Source organism: Mus musculus, chromosome 4 (genome assembly GCF_000001635.26).
Source record: "Mus musculus strain C57BL/6J chromosome 4, GRCm38.p6 C57BL/6J".
Lineage (NCBI taxonomy): Eukaryota > Metazoa > Chordata > Mammalia > Rodentia > Muridae > Mus > Mus musculus.
Genome location: NC_000070.6, coordinates 151,123,446 through 151,142,161, shown reverse-complemented (window position 1 = coordinate 151,142,161; position 18,716 = coordinate 151,123,446). Strand labels below are relative to the sequence as shown.

The window sequence follows — 18,716 nt, the reverse complement described above, 5'->3', positions numbered from 1 at the left end:
TGCTCACCAGAGACCCACTGGGTAGCCTTCCCAGGAGGCTTAGAAAACCCGATAGAGCAGGAAAGAAGGAAGATGAGACCACCATGCATTCTGGGAAGGTCATATCAGCCTTGTGACCTAACTCAGATCTGAGACTCTGGGCCTCCATTCCCTTATCAAGACACACAAGAGAGGGGTGGATTTAAGACCTCTGTGCCTTAGAACTTTGGGGTTGCCCCCCTCACAAAAGCTGCCTACAGGCCGGCTGCAGTCATGTTTTAGAACACCTAAGAGGTGGGATCGGCTTGTTTCCTGGCCTGCGAGCATGTGCCCAGGCCAGCTCTCTAGACCCTGCTGAAAGGAAGTCTTCAGCAAGCCTGACTTCCTCTGTTCTTCACCAGCCTATGCAGCCTTCGACTAGATCCCGGAGACCGGCAGTTCAGCATCTGTCCACCAGAGGGCAGCCCAGGATGACATATGCAATAGCAATCAGGCTTGTCCAACCCAGGTTTTCCAGAAACCCTGATAGTTCCCGGCACCCTGACATGGAAGCAAAGCATAGTCAATATGTTTAGAGGGGAAAAGCCATTTTGGTGTCCAGCGGGACCTCGTGGTAAAGCCTCCAAGGTGGCGTTCCTCCTTGCCAGGCTCTCCTACCCAGGACAATAGGGTCGGTCACCAAGCTGGCACTTGTGTCCCCTCACAAACCCCTTGCTGGCATGATTGCCGGGTATCTTGCCTTCTGTCCCTGCCAGCTGATAAGGGTGCATGTGTGAGCTGACGTCACCAGGAGTCTGGTTTGAAGTGGGCTCTGGCAAGCTTAGGAGGGAGCTGTGCAGCTGGGATCTTGCTCTGAGTCAGGCTGTGTGGACACGGGTACACCACTCCCACCAGCTTTAAACTGCAATGGTTCCCAGGCATGCTGTGCCCGGTTTGGCCTGCTGGCTCCTCTCTGAGTATGCTTCCCTTCTTCCTTTGCTCCCATGTCTCCTCCACACCTACCCACTTGGTGATCTCTCAGCTGGTCCCCAACACACACACACACACAGAGAGAGAGAGAGAGAGAGAGAGAGAGAGAGAGAGAGAGAGAGAGAGAGCAACGCTCTCTGTGCCTCAGCATTTGCCCAAGGTGCATGAATTCAAGACCCTTCATCTCAGGACTTACAGGACATAGACCTCAGATGGCACCCCTGCCTCTCCCCACCTCTCCCCTGCATCATCTCCCCCACCCCCACCCACCCACCCCCCGCTCCCGCCCCTCCCCATTGGCTCTGGCTGCACCAGGCAGAAGAAGCGGCAATTAGAACTGTCGGGCATGCACACATCACAAACAATTCAGGACAGCCGGGGCGGAGTGGTTGCCATGGGAACCGTCCGTGGAAATGATGGATTCTGAGGCGTCCTGCGGCAGTTGCCATGGAGAAGGTCTTGATGTTCCCGGTCTCCGCAGCAATTTGTCCCCACCACCACCCCGCGCAGCAACCCATCGTTGAACTAACAGCTGTGGGTTGCAGTTTTCATGTCCCCTCTTCTCACATGGTAACTGTCCGTGGCCTTTTGAAGCCAGTGTTCTTCCACATCCTCCATGGGAGGACCTTGCTCAGAGCAGGACGCCTCACTCAGGCAATCACTTCCAACCCCCTACACCATCACTTTGTCAGAGCCCTGAATCTACTTTATGGAACCGCTGGCGGCGGAAAGGCTTCTGAAATCACAGCTACCAGTGGGACTGGGCTACTTCCTGAAGTCACACAGATACCAAGGACAAGAGCAGATGCTGGGGGCTGGGGGCAAGGCTCAGCAGCTCTTGCAGTTAAGAGTACCTGCTCCTCTTGCAGGGGCTGGGCTTGCTTCTCAGCACCCACATGGTGGCTCAAGGCCATCTGTAACTCCAGTTCCAGGGGATCCAGTGCCACCTCCTGACCTCTGAGAGCACCAGACACACACACACATACATGCAGGCAAAAATATACACAATAAATAAACGGAACAGGGGTGGGGCACGCTATGATTTTGGAACTCTGTCTTGAGCTCTCTCCACTCTCGGCAAACCTCGGTGGCACCACAAAACCATGACCTAAGCTAAACGTCACACCCAGAGGAAAATGTACTTGCCAGCACAGGGGGGTACCTTCCCTTCAAGGGCCAGTCTACGGCTGTGGGTCACAGATAGTCTCAGGACATCATCACAGTAAACAAACTGCTACCTCTTATGGCCAAGGTTAGCCCCAGGCTAAGTCTGGGTTCCAGGCAACATTGTAGGGGAGTGGGAATCTTGAGAGCAAAGAATGGGTATGAAGTTGGAGCTTCCTCTAGGGCAGGAACAAGCAAGGGTTAAGAATAGCAAACGAGAATCAAGAATCTGGGACTGAATAGGCGACAGAGTCTGGCAGGCTTGCCTGGGGCAGCAGCGGAGAGCTGTGGCCCTGGCCTGAAGCAGTGGGGGAAGTCAGGACTCATTGCCGCAGCTCCTAACCCGGCCTCGGTTCAGCTCCTGGAGCGCCTCTCGGCCTTCTCTAGCCAGGGCGCCAGGTGGCGCTCTCCTCCCTATCGAGCACAGCTCTCCGCCCCCCTGCAGGGAAAGGTGTTTACTTGTTTGGGGGTGGGGTGGATGAGCCTCTGGGGTGGGTCTATCCAAGGTTAGCCAGGAGAGCCAGAGGCCAGCGCCCCTGCCTCTACATCCCGGGGCAGAGCCTCCCTCCACCCCGAGTGACCAGCCTCTCTTCTTGGCTAAGCCGTAAGTAGGGGACTTCTCCACCTGGGGATCAGGAGAGAGACAGAGACACAGAGAGACAGAGAGAGACATTAATCACTAACGGGAACAAAGTCCCTGAAAGGGATTTCCTGGGAGCAGCCACATGGGGCTCTTTGTTCTGGGGTATTCCTGCTGGCCAGAGTAGGTTAGAGAGAGCCCAGCGTTTCTAATGCTTTCTGGCGCTTGTCCCCTTGGGTCTGTGAAGACAGTTTTCCCTCCACTGGAGCAGAGAAAGGTCTGCTTAGACTCTGTAGGCCAGGCTGCCAGGCTGGTGCCTGCATGTGTGGTGCAGAAGTGCCAATGAGGGGCCACTCTTGTGTCTGCTTAGCTCGAGATACCCTGAATGACACAGCAGGCAGGTAGAGAACTGGAGGGTCAGTCCATCCCAAGCCCCAGCTCAGTTCCAAGAGCTCTACCTGAGCCCCTCCAATTCTGAATGCTTCACTTCGATTTTCTCTCTCCCCATCCACTACCTGGGCCTCCCCCCCTTACCACCTCCTGCCACACCCTGGGGGCCCTCCATTTCCCTTCAGTTTCCTACAAGAACATCTGTCCCTTGGGGTGACAGTTTCCAAATCTGAGTTCCCTCCACCTCTTCCCAAATGCATGACTCAGAGTCCCCCTTGTCCCCTCTGCTTCCTTCCTAGGGACCCTGCTGGCTGGTTCTCAGGTGCACCATGGGCTATGTGGCATGGGAAGTCCTGCCTCCCTCTAGTATCACCCTGAACTTTCAGGGTCAAGATGCCTAGGGGAGGGTCAAAAAAGGATGGCCTCTGGCGGGGGGGGGGGGTCAGAGCAGCTGCAGACCTGTCTTCTAGAGGGGCATCTCAGAAGTCAGGGCTTTTTGGAATGGTGTCATAGGGCCTGGGAATCTGCATGTGTAGCCAGCAGCCCTCAGCCCTTCCCGTCTAAGCCTGCAGCTGCAGGGGCGTCCTGTGTGCTGCATTCCCCGGGGGAACTGTTCTATCTCATCTCTCTCCTCTGCAGGGAGGAGTGAAGGTTCTCATCACAGGCCCATGGCAAGAAGCCAGCAATAATTACAGTTGCCTGTTTGACCAGATCTCCGTGCCTGCATCCCTGATTCAGCCTGGGGTGTTGCGTTGCTACTGCCCAGGTGAGGAGGCTGTGCCAGCGGGGGTTGGGGAGGAAGGAGAACAGACTCTGAGTCAGCCTTGGGGTGACCTTGAGGAAGTCACGCCTTTACTCCGCCTTCCTCAGCCGTGAAGATGTGTGCTCACTCACACAGTCTAATATAACATCTTCAGTTGGGGCTCATGGATCCTGGATCAGCCGGGAATGGTAGGCGTGCACGATGGGGGGGGGGGGGGGGGTTGTGAAGAAAACAAAGCAAAAGGACTATTTAAAGAGCCAATTAGTCAAGTGGCATATCCCAGGTGGGGTCCGGATGGGGCCCGGCCAAAGTGAAATACTCTCCTACAGCAGAGCTGACCTCACTCCTGCCCTGGCCCAGGCCACCCTGAGGCTCAGAAAACTCAGGGCCCTGTGCTCACAATATTGGCTCATTGGGGCACGGAGCAGGTGAAAGGAAGTCAGGGAAGCCTTCCATGTGGAGGGACTGTGGGGAACTGGGGTGTGTGGGCCAAACTTAGAATGAGGAGCACAGGCTCCTTTGAGGGGTAAGCACACACCCATCGAAGCCAGCCAGAAGCTCTGTGCCCTGTGGCTCTGTCTTCTCCCTCCCTCGTCCTGGGCTTCAGTATCTGTCATCTAATTCATGCGGCCTTAGGCTTTTTAGCCTGTGATTCTTCAAGTGTCCAGGCATGTATAACTGGCCGATAAGTCAGACACTGACTTGTAACAAACCACAGAGGAATTGATTTAAAGACAATTATAAAAATTGATTTTAAGACATTTATTTGGTATTCATATAATTTATCGTCTATCGAAGATAAGATCAAATTTGCATATTAACAAAATGGAGAGTTTGTTTATCTTTCCACCAAATATTAAATTTTGGCTATTTGATACCAAAGGGCATAGAACATCTTCAATATTTTTCGGTTAACTGATATCTGGATTTTATAATCATAATACTGAGAATATGCCAGTTTACATAAATATGAAGTATAAAGTGGTAAAAGTTTGACTTTGGGCCACTTTAGAGATTGTCGGAAGCTCTGTCCTAACTGTAAGCCAAAATTCGTGCCGTGATTTTTTTTTTTAAATGAAACTCAAATCTGCAACTCAAAAATCAATCTTTAAAAGCAAACATTCGAATACAATACAATCCAAATGGACTCGTATGATATCTATGCACTGAGGAGTGATGGGGACAGAACTATCTGGTCTCTGTTTTCAGGAATTGAGCAGAGAACTTGGTGTGAGCTACAAAAACACCGCAGTTCATGACAGACAAGTCCCAGATCAGAGACGAGGTACTTCAGGCAGGGTTTGCTGGAGGCTTGTGCCAGGACAGCCACGCAGAGCAAAGCACACACGTTACATGTTCAGTAGTCTCAGAAGCCAACATGGGCAAGCACAGCCCGGATGGCCTCCGAGTCACTACGCATTTATGTCAAAGTTTTGGTTGTTGAATATTTAGAAACCTTTCACTGTTGCCAAACTTGGTGTCAACCCTGGTGTTCCATTTGGCAGTGTCTTATGGGATCATGTGACCCCCGGTTTAGGGAGCTCTGACCTCCTTAGATTGGTATCTCGGTCTGGCTAACTAATCCTTGACCTCTAACTATGACTACTTCCCGGTTAGCCTGTAAACCCCATGAAGGCACGAGACTGTGTCTTTCTTGGAGGCTGTTGTATCCCCAAGGCTAGCAAGGTGCCTGGGGTGCTGGAGATCTGTAAAGAAGAGACTTGGACTCCTGGAGTCTGAAAGCAGTTTGGAAAACATGACCTTTCTGTTCTCTTGGCTGGAACTGGGAAACCTTTATCTCATTAACCTCCCACATCATCGGCTCTATGGACAGCTCGTCCACCTAGCCTGGGCAAGGGACAGAGAGGCAAAACAAGGAAGATGGGATATATCTATGTTGTCTGAAACCAGAGACGGTGAAAAAGGGCACTTCCGACAGAAAGGAGGGCACTTCCGGCAGAAAAGAGGGTACTTCCGGCAGAAAGGAGGATACTTCCGGCAGAAAAGAGGGTACTTCCGGCAGAAAGGAGGATACTTCCGACAGAAAGGAAGGTATTTCCGACAGAAAAGAGGGTACTTCCGGCAGAAAGGAGGATACTTCCGGCAGAAAGGAGGGCACTTCTGGAAGAGTCAGAATGGGGAAGGAAAGAAGGAACTCCCAGACAGAAGCAGGCTAACCAGGACTGTGCGGGCCAACAGGGTTCCTCTCTACACAGTGTGGTCTCTCCCCAGTGCCTGCCTGTCTCGCTGACCCTGTCCCCCCTATTGCAAAAGTCTGGAGTTTACAAGCCAACCATTCTTCTTCCCCGACCTCTCTCTCATCTCCCTCCCACTTCTTCCTCTCCCCTCCTCACCTTCCCTCTCCCTCCTCTCTCTTCACCTTCCTTTGCAGTCCACCAGATCAGAATGCTCTGCTCTGTGGGGTTGGCATCGACTGTTCAGCTCAGTCTAGCATGCTCCAGGATGTCATGCCTGGTGTCTATAGCGCGCACACACACGCACACACACACACACACACACTTTGCTGCTGACCCAGCTCTCACCAGCTCAAAGGCTAGCTCCAGAGGTACCCAGCCCCAGGTCCTCCCAGAACCCTGCTAAGATTGGACAGCAGCCATCCAGATGGCCGCCCTGGGCCAAGGCAGCCCAGGAGGAATGGCAGCATACTATTAAGCTTTCCACTCTGCACCTGCTGTGGGAAGGGACTTGCCTGGTCTATAAATAGATGCCACATCTTCCTGTACCTGGGCTAAATACCTTGCCTCGGGTTCGTGACAAAGGACTGAGCTTTGTATGACCTCTGAATGGTATGCCGGGTCAGGACCCAGAGGATTCTGGGAGCTAGAGTCAGTCCTACCCAGGTTTGTCCTGTCAATCAAGTACCATCTGTGTGACTATACTTTGGAGAATGGTGCTCCTGAACCTTAATCTTCAGAGACCTTCTTCCCACATAGCCAAGAACATAAAGTGATCATGGGTCATGAAGCGCTTGCCTCTGGGGCTCATCTCGCAAAAGCTTTTCTAGAGGGAGAGTGGGGAGAAGGAAGGAGAACCAGGGCCGTTCTGGTCTTCTCAGGTAATTCGTCTGCTGTCCATGCACTTCTGGGTCACCAGTGCTAATATGCAGAGCTCATCCAGGCCACTGTTTCTCCTGGTCCCTGGGGAACTTTAGAAGGGTCACTGGTCACTTCTAAAATATCCTTTCTCCAACCAGAGACCACAGAACTAGGGGCTGTGTGCCATGGCCTGGCTGCTGGGCACCTTCTGTTGGCAGCCAGCCTCACAAAGCATGCCCCATGAGAATACATCGTTTTAACATCCCAACGGAAGGAGGTCCTGCCGGGTGTATTGATCGGTTGGTTCATTTGTTCATTACTTCATCATTTCCAAATCATTTGTAAGAGTCTCCCACTTGCCATGGATTGAGTAGGTTCCTAGACTATGACTGAGATGAAGTCCCAGCCCAGAGGAACACCTGACCCAAAAGCTTCTAATCCAAAGAGGCTGGGTCAGGTCAGCCAACCGCTTCCTTGGGAGGTGGTGGCAGCTTCTGGGGATGTCATCATGGGGTCTTCTGCAGGAAACTGAGGCCAGTCCTGAAGGATAAACACCAGACACCAGAACCAAACTGGCCTTGCCAACACAAAGGGGCTCAGAGGCTGGTAAACACAAGCCAAGCCACCCTAGAGGCTGAGATAGGGAAGGGAAGGGAAGGGAAGGGAAGGGAAGGGAAGGGAAGGGAAGGGAAGGGAAGGGAAGGGAAGGGAAGGGAAGGGAAAAAGGAAGCACAGAGAACCCAATGTCCACTGCCTGTGAGCCTGGGGCAGATGCCTGGGCAAACCCAAACCTGACAGAGAACAGAATTCTTCCAAGTTCACACCATCATTGGCAACAGTAGACACATGGTCTGGGTCTGCCCTGAGCCCAAGGAGGCAGTCAAGTCAGATCACAGAGAAAGGGCAACACCACAGACTAGAAGCAGAAGGTGGAGGAGTCTGCCAAGAAGTCTGCGGGCTCGAAGGCCCCACTTGGTCTCCTAGGAAGTCGTCAGAAAGCAAAAGACGAAACGCAGAGCGAGCAGTACATGTGTTAAAGCAGCTCACTTAAAGGAGTTACGGACGGCCAGACGGGATCTTGACAGTGACTGGCATTGAGCATGCAGAGCTGAACTGACAAGGTCTTAGCTGTTGGGAGCTACTCTGTCGGGAGCTACTCTGCTACAGGAAGACAGGAAGGAATGAAGGAACGAAAAGATTCAGCAAGGGGGAGTGGAGAGGGTGTGCCCAGCAGAGGGGGTGTGCCCAGCACAGTGGAGAGGGCGTGCCCAGCAGAGGTCCCTTCTCAGACATGAGGATGTGCATCCCCAGGAGGCTGGCAGAAGAAGGGTGGCACAGAGCCAATCTTGGGAAGGGTGGTAGATGTCACAACAGGCAGAAGATAAGGAGAGCGCAGAGGCCCTGAGGCAGGAAGAGGTTGGCCAATGGGAATCTGATTATATTGTACTTTCATGGGAAGCCAATGGCTTTAGACAGCAGAGTGGTTTGATCTAAATTATGTCTTTAAAAGATGATTCTGAGTTGATGTGTTAGTTCACACCTTTAATCCCAGCACTTGGGGGGGAGGATTCAGAAGCAGGTGGCTCTCTATGTTTAAGGCTAGTCTGGGCTACACAGTGAGTTCTAGGCTGCCTAAGGTTGGATAGTGAGACCCTGTCTCCCCCTCTCCCTCATAAGAAGATTATTCTGAGAGAATGGGTTAGGAGGAGCAGTAACCTAAATAGGAAAGCCAGGGCAACTGGGCTAGGCGTGACCTTTAAGGAAGAAGATTCTCCTGGTAACCTCCTCTAGGGGTGCTCAAGGCAGCCCCCTCCCCAGGCCTCCTGCAGCAGGAACAGACCTGAGACTGTTGGCTTTGTTGCCTTCAGCAAGAGGCCATTGTGTCGGCAGAGGCAAGGCATGGTCATCAATAAGAGCAGAAGCAGACGCAGAGGAGACTCAGAGAGGAAGTCAAGGAAGTCTGTGGGTCCTGGGCCTGACACCTTGAATTGGCAGGTCCCCCTTGTACTGCATCTCTGGGGATGCTGGGGGTGCCCGAGTGTCAGCTGTGCTGCCAGTTGTGTAGAAGCCAGGACAGTGACATAGTAGCAGTAACAGAGGGTCCTCCATGGGGACACTGGCCACAAGATATGGCTTCCCCCACCTGGAGAACAGAGCGCCCTGAGATCACAAGGAAAGTTCTCAGAGTCCTTCCTCCCTGTTGGTAAACCAGGCACATCTCTAAGAGAGAACAGAGACCACAATCTTGGAGTGTTGCCCAGGGATGTGGGATGGCAGAAGACTCCAAACATCATTGGGATCCCTATCCAGAGAAGAACCATGGGAGGTTCCTCATGATCCCCAGGGAACCCATCCTTTCAAGATTGTGTCCTGGACACCTGGGCGGTGATGTCTCCAAGTCCTGCTTTCTATATACACCTCGGTTGGAGAAAGGCCATGGCCAATGAGTCGGGTTTCCCATCGGAAGTGGGATCTGCAGATGTCCTTTGAGGGAAGCCAGAGCTTCACCCTGTCCTCAGGAGCAGCTGACTTGGATGGCTTCCTCATGACCGTAGGCTTCTGAAAGCCAAGAGCCTAAACAGTAATACGATCCCCGTGCGTGCGTCCTCCCTGGAAGTCAGCCTGCTCCTGCTGGGGGAGGCCCTGAGTATTGGTGTCCCAGCTTCAGAAAAGCAGGTTCCAGAAAACATAACCTGACCCCTATTAGGGGATTGAGCACCAGCATAGCCACTATAACCTACAGGACATCTTTGGGGACCACAGTGCAGCCCCCAAGAAATCCGTGGTAATATCTTGTTGGTGTGGCCTCCACCCAAGCAGATTTAGGTCTCTGCCTCCAGACTTCTCTCCTGTTAAAGAGAACATTACATCCATTTAATGGTTCATTTGTTGTTGAGCCCTGAATTTGCGTCAGAATACAAGCTCAAGCTTTCCCATAGTCCTTGGAAGTAACAGTGTGCTACAGCACACTGCAGCGGCTCAGTAGCTACCCTGCCCACAGCATCTCCGGATAACCAGGCCACAGTGAGAGCCACAGATGAAACTCTTGCTGTCAGCAGGAAGCCAAGTTCCTAAAACATTGAGGATCTTACATGGAGTGAGTCAGGACACGGGGCAGGAAGGGGCCAAAGAAACACAAATTGTCAGATGTACCTAACCCTGGGACTAGTCATGTGTGCTGAGCTCAGGTCCCTGCCCATTCCTGGCATCCCAGGAACAGACAGCTATGTCTTAGAGGCTTGTCAAATACGGTGGCACATACCATTAATCCCGGCACTCAGGAGTTGAGACAAGCAGATCTCTGAGAGTTTTGGGACCTGCTAACTATATAGTTAGTTCTAGGCCAACTAGGGCTCTATAGTAGAACTTGTCTCAAAACAAACAAATAAACAAACAAACAATAAACAACCCTCTGGGGATTCCAGACACCTGGTGAATCTGGAGCCAAGAATTTTTTCAGAAGTGCCACACTTGGGCCCTCTGGGATAGGCGGGCAGAGGCTGGGTTACTAGCTGGTTATCAACTGCAGGAGCGGTAGTTGGAAGGCTAGCCCTCACCCTGACCTCTCTCTTTCTGCCTTTCAGCCCACGACACGGGTCTTGTGACCCTGCAAGTTGCCTTCAACAATCAGATCATCTCTAATTCGGTGGTGTTTGAGTACAAGGCTCGGGCGCTGCCCACACTCCCTTCCTCCCAGCACGACTGGCTGTCACTGGACGGTAAGAATGGCGCTCTGGTCACCTTCTTGGACACAGAGGGGAAGGAAGTATAGATTTGGAAAAAAAGAAGGAGCTAGCAGAGAGGGGCTGGGACCGGTGTTGGGGTCTGCCAAGGGAGGACCTGCAGAGTCCTCCCATTGATTGAGAGTACACACTACCGTTCAGTCTGTGTCTGGCTACTTGTGAGCCCTATCTTAACTCATCCTCTCTTGGCAACAGATGAAGCATGTGAGGCTGGCTTGCGGCTGTCACTCCTGCCAAGGTGTCTGAGTGGCTGAACAAGCTCCCCCCAGAGCTGGGGGAGCCCAGCAGCTAACTCCAGCAGTGAAGCCCCTCTGGTGCTGCCCCTGTATTTCCTACAGGAAGAGGGGGGTGGTCCTGGAGGCATGGCCCAGCCCTGCACCTCCAGGAAAGGCTAACAGTGTGGGTGCTGCAGCAGGCCTTTGTTCAGATGTCAGGCTTGGGTGGCCAGGCTGTGAACCTGAGCTAAGTAGCCAGGCCTCCTCCGGGAAGCTCGGCACTCCTGCCATCTCAGCTTCTTGGCTGGTGTTAAGTCTCTGCCTGGTACAACTCCTAAGACAAGCCCAGGCTCATAACCGTGGCTGAAATTATACTGCAAAGGAGGGCGGGGCTTGCTAGTCAAGGAGTGGCAGAGGCTTCCAGAGTTGCTGGCCTTGGCCTTGAGTTGATGGGTAGATTTCTTTCACCCGGGAAACAAAAGAATCTCTGCAGAAAAAAACAATGGGAAAGTCCGGCTGAGGGGTGCCAGGGTTAGAAGCTGCCTTCTTTCCCTACTTAGGCATGATACAAGATGCCCTGCAGCTGGGCAGTCCTGGGTAGGGTTTTGCAGAGGGAACAAATATAAGACCTAGCCTAAGTACCAGGACAGTCTGTAAAGTGGACAGTCTACAGGGTACCTTTGTTGGAAGTCACAGCAATCCCTGAATGTTGAAGGGCTAAGTACCACTCACCCACAGTAACCGTCTAACTCCAACCTTCCTTCTCCTGTTGGCTGATGGTTCAGACCCTGCGGGGCTTTCTAGAACTTCTCAGTATGTTCAGCCCAACCCTATCCCTGCCCCTGTCCCCACACCCACAGGGTGCCTGGCAGCTGCCTTGGCCCATGAACCCTCCGGAGTTACTCCCAGAGGTGGTTTGGGGTCAGCAGGCATCTGCACCCTGGCAGGGCTGCCGAGGAGCTCCGTGCTGGTCTTGGCAGCATCCCTGGCTGAGGCTGGAGCCAGCATGAGCTGATGACCCACAGTGTGTAACGGAGAAGGGCAGGGTGACCAGGGGCTCCTGTTCAGGAAATCCGGTTTCAGTTTTGCAGAACAAAATGAGGAATGGAGTAGGACACTCGGCAGAGCCCTGGCTTTCCCAGAGTGACCCCATCAGCCTCCCTAGGGTAGAACCCAGGATGCTGGGACCAGTGTAGGGTCTGTCTTCAAAGCAGAGTCTCAGGCTAAACGGTGCCTTCAAACACTCAAAATACCTGCGGGTCCTTGGAAGCCCAGAAAGCCGGGTATAGCTAGCTAATGGTGCTTATGACTAATGGAAGGCAGGGGAGGATGCTGAGAGGAGAGTAGCCTGCCCACTCAGACCTCATAACAAACACACTCCCGGGTGGGTCGTAGGCCTGCTTCCCAGCAGCCTCCTGCTCCAAGATCGAGTTCTCTCTTCTATGGGCCTTCAAACTGAAATACCTCCAGCTGCTTGGCACAAAACAGGAGAGATGGCATTAAGACCTGGGCATCTGAGCAACGTTGGCTTTGCGTTACCACCCAGGCAGGATCCGGTTAGAACACTAGCTACATGGGTATGGGAACCACTCTTGAGGAACCAGACTACCCCCCACGTTACCCCCTGTGGCATTCTCTTTCCCCTGCTCTTGGTCAGCAGTTCTTTCAAGTAATGGGAGGAGATAAGAGGTGGGGTCAGCAGGACTGAGATCCCACCTGACTGAGAATCTGGGAGCTTCCGGGCGCTTCTAGATCTCTAAATGAACGTGCCCAGCTTGCCCACCATTTCACTCGTCTGATGGGCCGTGGGGGAGGGGAGCAGCGCCGAGACACGCCAGGGGCATAATCTGCCCCAGCGCAGGAGACAGCTGAGACAGCTAGCAGGAGGGCGGGGGTCTCCCGGCCTCCTGCCAACCGGTTGGCTTGGCAGCGAGCTTTGTGTGGAGGCAGAAGCTACAGCGGCCAGGCGGGTAAGCATCTCCCTTTCACTCCCTCGCGTCACCATTCTCTGCCGAGCCACGGCCACTGGGCACCTTCTCTCCATCACAGCTCACCAAACTGCAGGGACGTGTGTGCAAAGGCGGGGGTGGGGGTGAGGAGACTGCAGCACCCGGAGATCTGGGGCAACGCGGGCGGGAAGCGCGCACGCGATGCACACATACGCTCTCCCCACCACGCGCGCGCGCACCGCCGCAATGCGGGGTCTTTTCACGCAGTAGCTGGTGACGCGGGTCCCGTGGGGTTTCAGTGCACGCTGGCTGCCGCAGAACGGCGGGTGTTCATAGGAAGAGCGCGCAGCCGTTCCTGGCAGGGAAAGCGCAAAAGCACTGTGATTGAGGGCTGGTAGCTTTTCAGTCCTTCCCGGCGTCGCCCTCCTCCGACTCTGGAGAGCGCTATTTGTCCTTCCCCTGCCTCAAAGCCCGGGACTGTTTGGGGGACAAGAATTTCAGCCTTTGCTGCTTTAGAACAATGGACTTGTTTACCGGATTCAGGGCCAGGTGGGGGCGCCTGGTCCCGAAACATAGAGCTTTAGCGCGCACTAGGCGCGTGCACGCAGCAGCTGCGGCTCCGCCTTTGTCCTCGCCACCGTCTTTGTCCCCGCTGCAGTCGTTGTCCCTAATGCTCAGTTTTGTCTGCTACGCAGATTTTGTGTGTGCAGCCCCACCCAGCACAAAACGATTTTTTTTTCTCAAGGTGGGGTCCTGTGGCTCAGGATTTAACGTCCCCAAACCTCCGCTAGGGCAAAGCAGAGAATGGGCTTGCAGAAGGGGGAAGCGCAGATGCACACAGCCTTCTGAACCACCACACCTTCTCAAGACCTAGGGAGTTTCTCCATAGCGCTTTCCTTAACTGGGCGCTGGGGACAAAGGACCACGTCTGCTGAGACCCCATAGTACAGGCAGCCTGCTTTAGTATGCAGCAATGCGTGGTTGAGTCATGATTGCACGGAGGGGGGGGGGCGGGGGGAGGCCACTTGAAGGCCAGTTATCGGCCAGGCTAAGAGGGATGGAAGGAAGGAGTGTCAGGGAAGAGAGGACAGAAGGGAGAAAAGCCTCCATCTTTGTCCAGGCTCTGAGTACTGCCACATTTCTCCCCAATGTCTAGATCCAGAACAAATGTCCCAGGTCATTTGCATAGGATCCCAGGATGGTCAGCAATAGGGCTTGCAAGGGGACACTGCTCCAGACTGGAAGTAGGCAAGCCACGAGGTTTGTTTCCCAGGAGACTGTCTGGTATGGCTTCTGGGAAGTGTCTCCCCTGTCTGCCTTGGGTCCAGTGGATACTCACAGCCAGGGCCATGCTCAGATCTGTGCTGGTGTCCATAAAGAGAATAAGGCCAGGCTACTTGCCACAACAGCCCTGGTCCTGAGGGCGTGCTAGGCAGATGCTCATTAGGCCACAGGCAGTGGGGTACCAGGTGACCTCTGTCCCTGGAGTGGAACCTGTGTGTGTGTCTTGTCCTTGTTTCTTTGTAACCATCTGATTCTAGAGAAGGTGGGCTAAGGAGATTCATGGGTTCCCTGCCCCCACTCTCAGCCTTCCTGTCTTCTTGAACCTCTGTAAGCTGCTTAAATTGTTGCTCTGCTCCTCCAACAGCTGAGAGAACTTGAATAAGAGATGGAAGCAGCTCTCCTGGGCTGGTCACCTGGACAGGCCTGCTGACTTCACCCTAGGGAGGGAGGGACCTTGTCATCTCAGGCAAGGAGGGAGCTGGGGCCCGGAGCTCAAGTTCCAGATCCAGGTGCCTGCCTCCCAAGCTGGCCTCAACCAGGCCAGAGGTCTCCTTCAACTCATAGGACAGAGATTATTCCCTGACACACATATATACACACCCCGGCCCCAGCACCCTGGCTTTGGCCTAAAAGAAAAGGTAAGGTCTGGCTTTCTAGTTTAGTCTGGTCTGACCTGCCCTCTGTGCAAACAAATGGGAGAGATGCAGCTGCCTCTACGCTGTACTGTTGCTGTGAGCAGGTCTAGCCCTGGCATGTGGTCCCCTCCTAGTGGGCTTCTGACCCCAGCCAGTGTCTGCCAGGGCTAGGGGCTCACCCAGGCATAGATACATTGAATATAATCCTGAGACTATAGAAACCTCGGGAGCTAGAGGCCCTACACGAAGTCTAGCTGTGCCAGTTGCTCCCGAGAGGCCTCTGAGGTGCTTCTTCACCCAGTGGTATTCCAGGGCCTTCCGATGAGTGGGCCCACGCCCTTATAGCCCAGTCCGTGGTCCCCACTGTCCAGTCCATCTGGACATCATACTCATAGAGCCTGCTGGGTGACGGAAGATAGTACATGTAGGTAAACAGTAACCTAGAGCAATCCAAAGATGTCCTTCCCCACATAATGAAGGAAGAGAAAAAAAGTTAATTTTGTATATTTTATAGCACAGAATACAATATTCACAAGAAGGGTCTCACTATGTGTCCTTGGTTGGCCTGAAACTCACAGAGACCCACCTACCTCTGCCTTTCAGTGCTAGGATTAAAAGCATGGGCTGCTGCACACAGTCCACAGATTTTTCTTTTTTTTTTTTAAGAAAAGACAATGGTTAACTGTCTTACCTTAGATAACAGCTTTGAATCCTAGCATAGTTAAGGCCTAGAAGCACAAGATCACTCTGTCCTGCCTCTAGGGAGACTGTAGACTTACTGTCACCAGAGCTGGCCAGTAAGTAAGCAAAGACTAGAGAGGGAATAAGGACCCCACCTGGAGCTTTCCCGGTCTACCTGGAGTGAGCTTTGGGCAAACAAATACTTGTTAGTACATGGGTTTCTGGCTGCTTCCGTGTACAACAGCAACCTGGGGGACACAGGTTGCAGCAGGGTTGATTTGAGCCAGTCTCACACTAGGGTCTTGGAGCTGAGTGGCATGAGGAGGGTCTTGGGGCTGAGTGACAGGAGGAGGGTCTTGGGGCTGAGTGACAGGACAAGAATCTTAGGGCTGAGTGGCAGGAGGAGGGTCTTGGGGCTGAGTGACAGAAGGAGGGTCTTGGGGAGGGTCTTGGGGCTGAGTGGTAGGAGGAGGGTCTTGGAGCTGAGTGGCAGGGGATGGGTCAGGAGGAGGAGTGTCCCCTCTGGGTGTGGCCAGTGTCTTCTCCATCTTGTCAGTTGCTCCTGTCCTTTGTAGGGTCCACATCACAAGTTGAGGGTGTGGGTAGTTTTCCTTTCTGTTACTGTGGTAAAATACTCTGATCGAAGGCAACTTAGGGGAGAGAAGAACTTATGTGGCTTATACATTCACATCATCATCCGTCATCTTGGGTGGTTAAATCAGGAACTCAAGCAGGACCTGGAAGCAGAAACCATGGGAGGCTTTTTGCTAGCTTAGCCTGGTTAGCTTTCTTTACAGCCCAGACCACCTGCCCAAGAGATGAAGTTGCCTACAGAGGGGTGGGCGTTCCCACCTCAACTTTCAACCAAGACAATTCCTTATAGACATAGCACAGGCAGTCCTTTAATCTGGTCATCCTTTTATAGGGACTCTAGGTGTATCAAGTTGGCAGTTAAAGCTAACAAGGGTAGGTTCAGCTGCTTGGGTCCTGTGCTCTGTTGCATGAGATTCGTGTCTGCATCCAGCTGTGGCAAGTGTCTTGGCTCCCGAGGTTCCTAGTCAGCCCATCTCTTGGGACCAAGGGAAAGTAACTTCCTGCTGTTTACATCTGGAGCCACCCTAAGTGACTTTGTACAGAACTCCTCTCTGTGGCTAAGAACAAGTGTCCCTGCAGCTGCCTCACTGCACCTTCTTGCAGTAGTGACAAATAACACCCTGCCAAAAAGGGTCATTTAGGAGAGAGGACAGCCCCTACAGAGGCCAAAGAAATAACCATTGCCACTTCAACCCAGCTGCTTGGGTAGAAAGCAGAGAAATGTGTCATGGAGGAAGCCCAAGGACCTGGTAGGTATAGGCTGTATTGTGGACCTGGCTCCCAGCCACTGGGGGGCTGAGTTGACTGTGTCCCAAGCCTATGGGAGAGACGCTCTGATGGACACCATCAGCGACGCCCCTTTGACTACTGTATTCTCCTATGGCTGCTGTGTAGTTACCATGGATGGCAGAAATAGAAGCCCGAGGTACAGGGCAGCAGGGCCAGACTCCCCTCAGAGGATGTAAGAAGAGTTCCCTATCATCTCACCCAATGGCAGATAGCTATTAACATTCTTTGTCACCTAATACGATGTAGCAGTATAACCCCAGTCCCTCCTCCACTGGCACGTGGTCATCTCTCTTCTCTGTGTCTCTGTTTCTATGTAAGGAGCCACCTAGTCCACTGTGACCTCACTAGCTAGCCGTCTCTGGAATGTGGCCCTACTTCTGCATCAGATCACACGCTGAGGTTCCAGTAGGCAACCCAGCACGACAGCCCTTGAGGACTCGTGTCCAGGGGCATCCAGAATACTGCGGCGGTTTGAGTGAAGTATCCTCCCTAGTTCCTGTCATTTGATTACTTGGTCTTCAGTTGGCAGTGCTGTTTGACAGGTTTAGGAGGCAACAAGGAAGCCTTGTTGGGAGGAAGTATGGTACTAGGGGGTGGAGCTTGAGGTTTCAAAGCCTTTGCCATTCCCAGTGTCTTCCCAGTGTGTCTGTTCCCTTGTGGTTGAGATGTGAGCTCTCAGCTGTTGTGCTACTGTGCCTGCCTGTTGCCACACGTGATGGTGCTAGACTCATCCCTCTGGGCCATAAGCCCAAATAAACCCTTCCCTAAGTGGCCTTGGTCATGGAATTTTATCACAGCAACAAACAAGTAACCAAGACAGATACCCAGTGTGGTCCTGGCCGTCTTTAGCCTTGCTGAAAGCGAGCTGAGATGCAGAGAACACAGACGCCCCACCGGGGTTTGATCTCTGTGGGACTCTGACCAGATGTGGTGAGGTCGGCAGCAGGGTGCAGACCCACGGTGCAGACCCACGCTTAGGAGCAGTCTGTAAAGGGAGTGTACTCCACACAACAGTGAGCATTTATCTCGTGGATTCTGGAATATCCACGAAGAAAGCAATCTACTGCTCAACAATGATGCTCTGCTGGTTCTGGGAGACAGGACAGAAAAGACATTGACATCCAGTTTTTGATTCCCCCACATCCATGTACCATGGACGTGTAGACAAGCATATCCCTTGCCAAGATCATAGTAGGTCCCTATTGTCCACATGACCCTTAAGCCCTAGGACCCCTGCTGATTGATCCTGCCTCTTTTGAAGCCCCTTTGCCCCACTCTCTGGACCTTCACACTCTCCTCCAGCTCCTTTCAACTCTTCTGCCTGTCACCAGCTCCTCCTTCTGGAAGGTTCTATAAGTGCCTATGTAGCTGGCCTCTTTCTTTCTTTGCCCACTTTCCCTGAGGACTCAAGCCTGGGTCTAACCCACTCTGTCATCTACCAGTGTGTTAGTGGCTGCTTCTTCTTCTTCTTCTTCTTCTTCTTCTTCTTCTTCTTCTTCTTCTTCTTCTTCTTCTTCTTCTTCTTCTTTTCTTTTTTCTTTTTTTTTTTTTTTTTTTTTTTGGTTTTTCGTGGCTTCTTCTTATTGCTATGACCAAGGAAGGATTTCATCCCATCATTGTGGGAAAGGCATGCATAGGAGTGAGACCTTAACATGATGTCCAGTCAGGAGTCAAAGTGCTGAGGCCAGGACCAGAGGCAGCTATAGCATACAAGACCTAGCAGCCTTCCTCTAGCCAGTTATATCTCAAAAGTTTTGTAACCTCTACAAACAGCACCGCTGGCTGGACACTCAGCATTCAAATACAAGAGCACAGGACATGGTGACCACTCCTCAGTATGTCTTCCCAGATCTAGACCTGTCACGTGGCTACCCACATCCCACACTTCTTCCTGGCCTTTTCGATGAACCACAGGAAAAGAGTGG

At 52.8% G+C, this 18,716-nt stretch overlaps 1 protein-coding gene across 22 annotated transcripts in view; it reads left to right on the top strand.

Annotated features, from left to right (window-relative positions):
- Camta1 (calmodulin binding transcription activator 1) overlaps positions 1–18,716 on the top strand; it is an 802,246-nt gene that overhangs the window by 719,607 nt on the left and 63,923 nt on the right. For 11 of the 22 annotated variants that reach the window (NM_001081557.3, XM_030253021.1, XM_030253020.1 and 8 more), the window contains 2 exons: positions 3,722–3,848; positions 10,486–10,620. In NM_001081557.3, coding sequence (NP_001075026.1) covers positions 3,722–3,848; positions 10,486–10,620 — 262 coding nt within the window. Of the gene's footprint in view, positions 1–2,582; positions 2,717–3,721; positions 3,849–10,485; positions 10,621–12,521; positions 12,830–18,716 lie in introns of those variants that run through there. The other 11 variants (XM_030253042.1, XM_030253038.1, XM_030253034.1 and 8 more) reach the window with 7 other exon arrangements.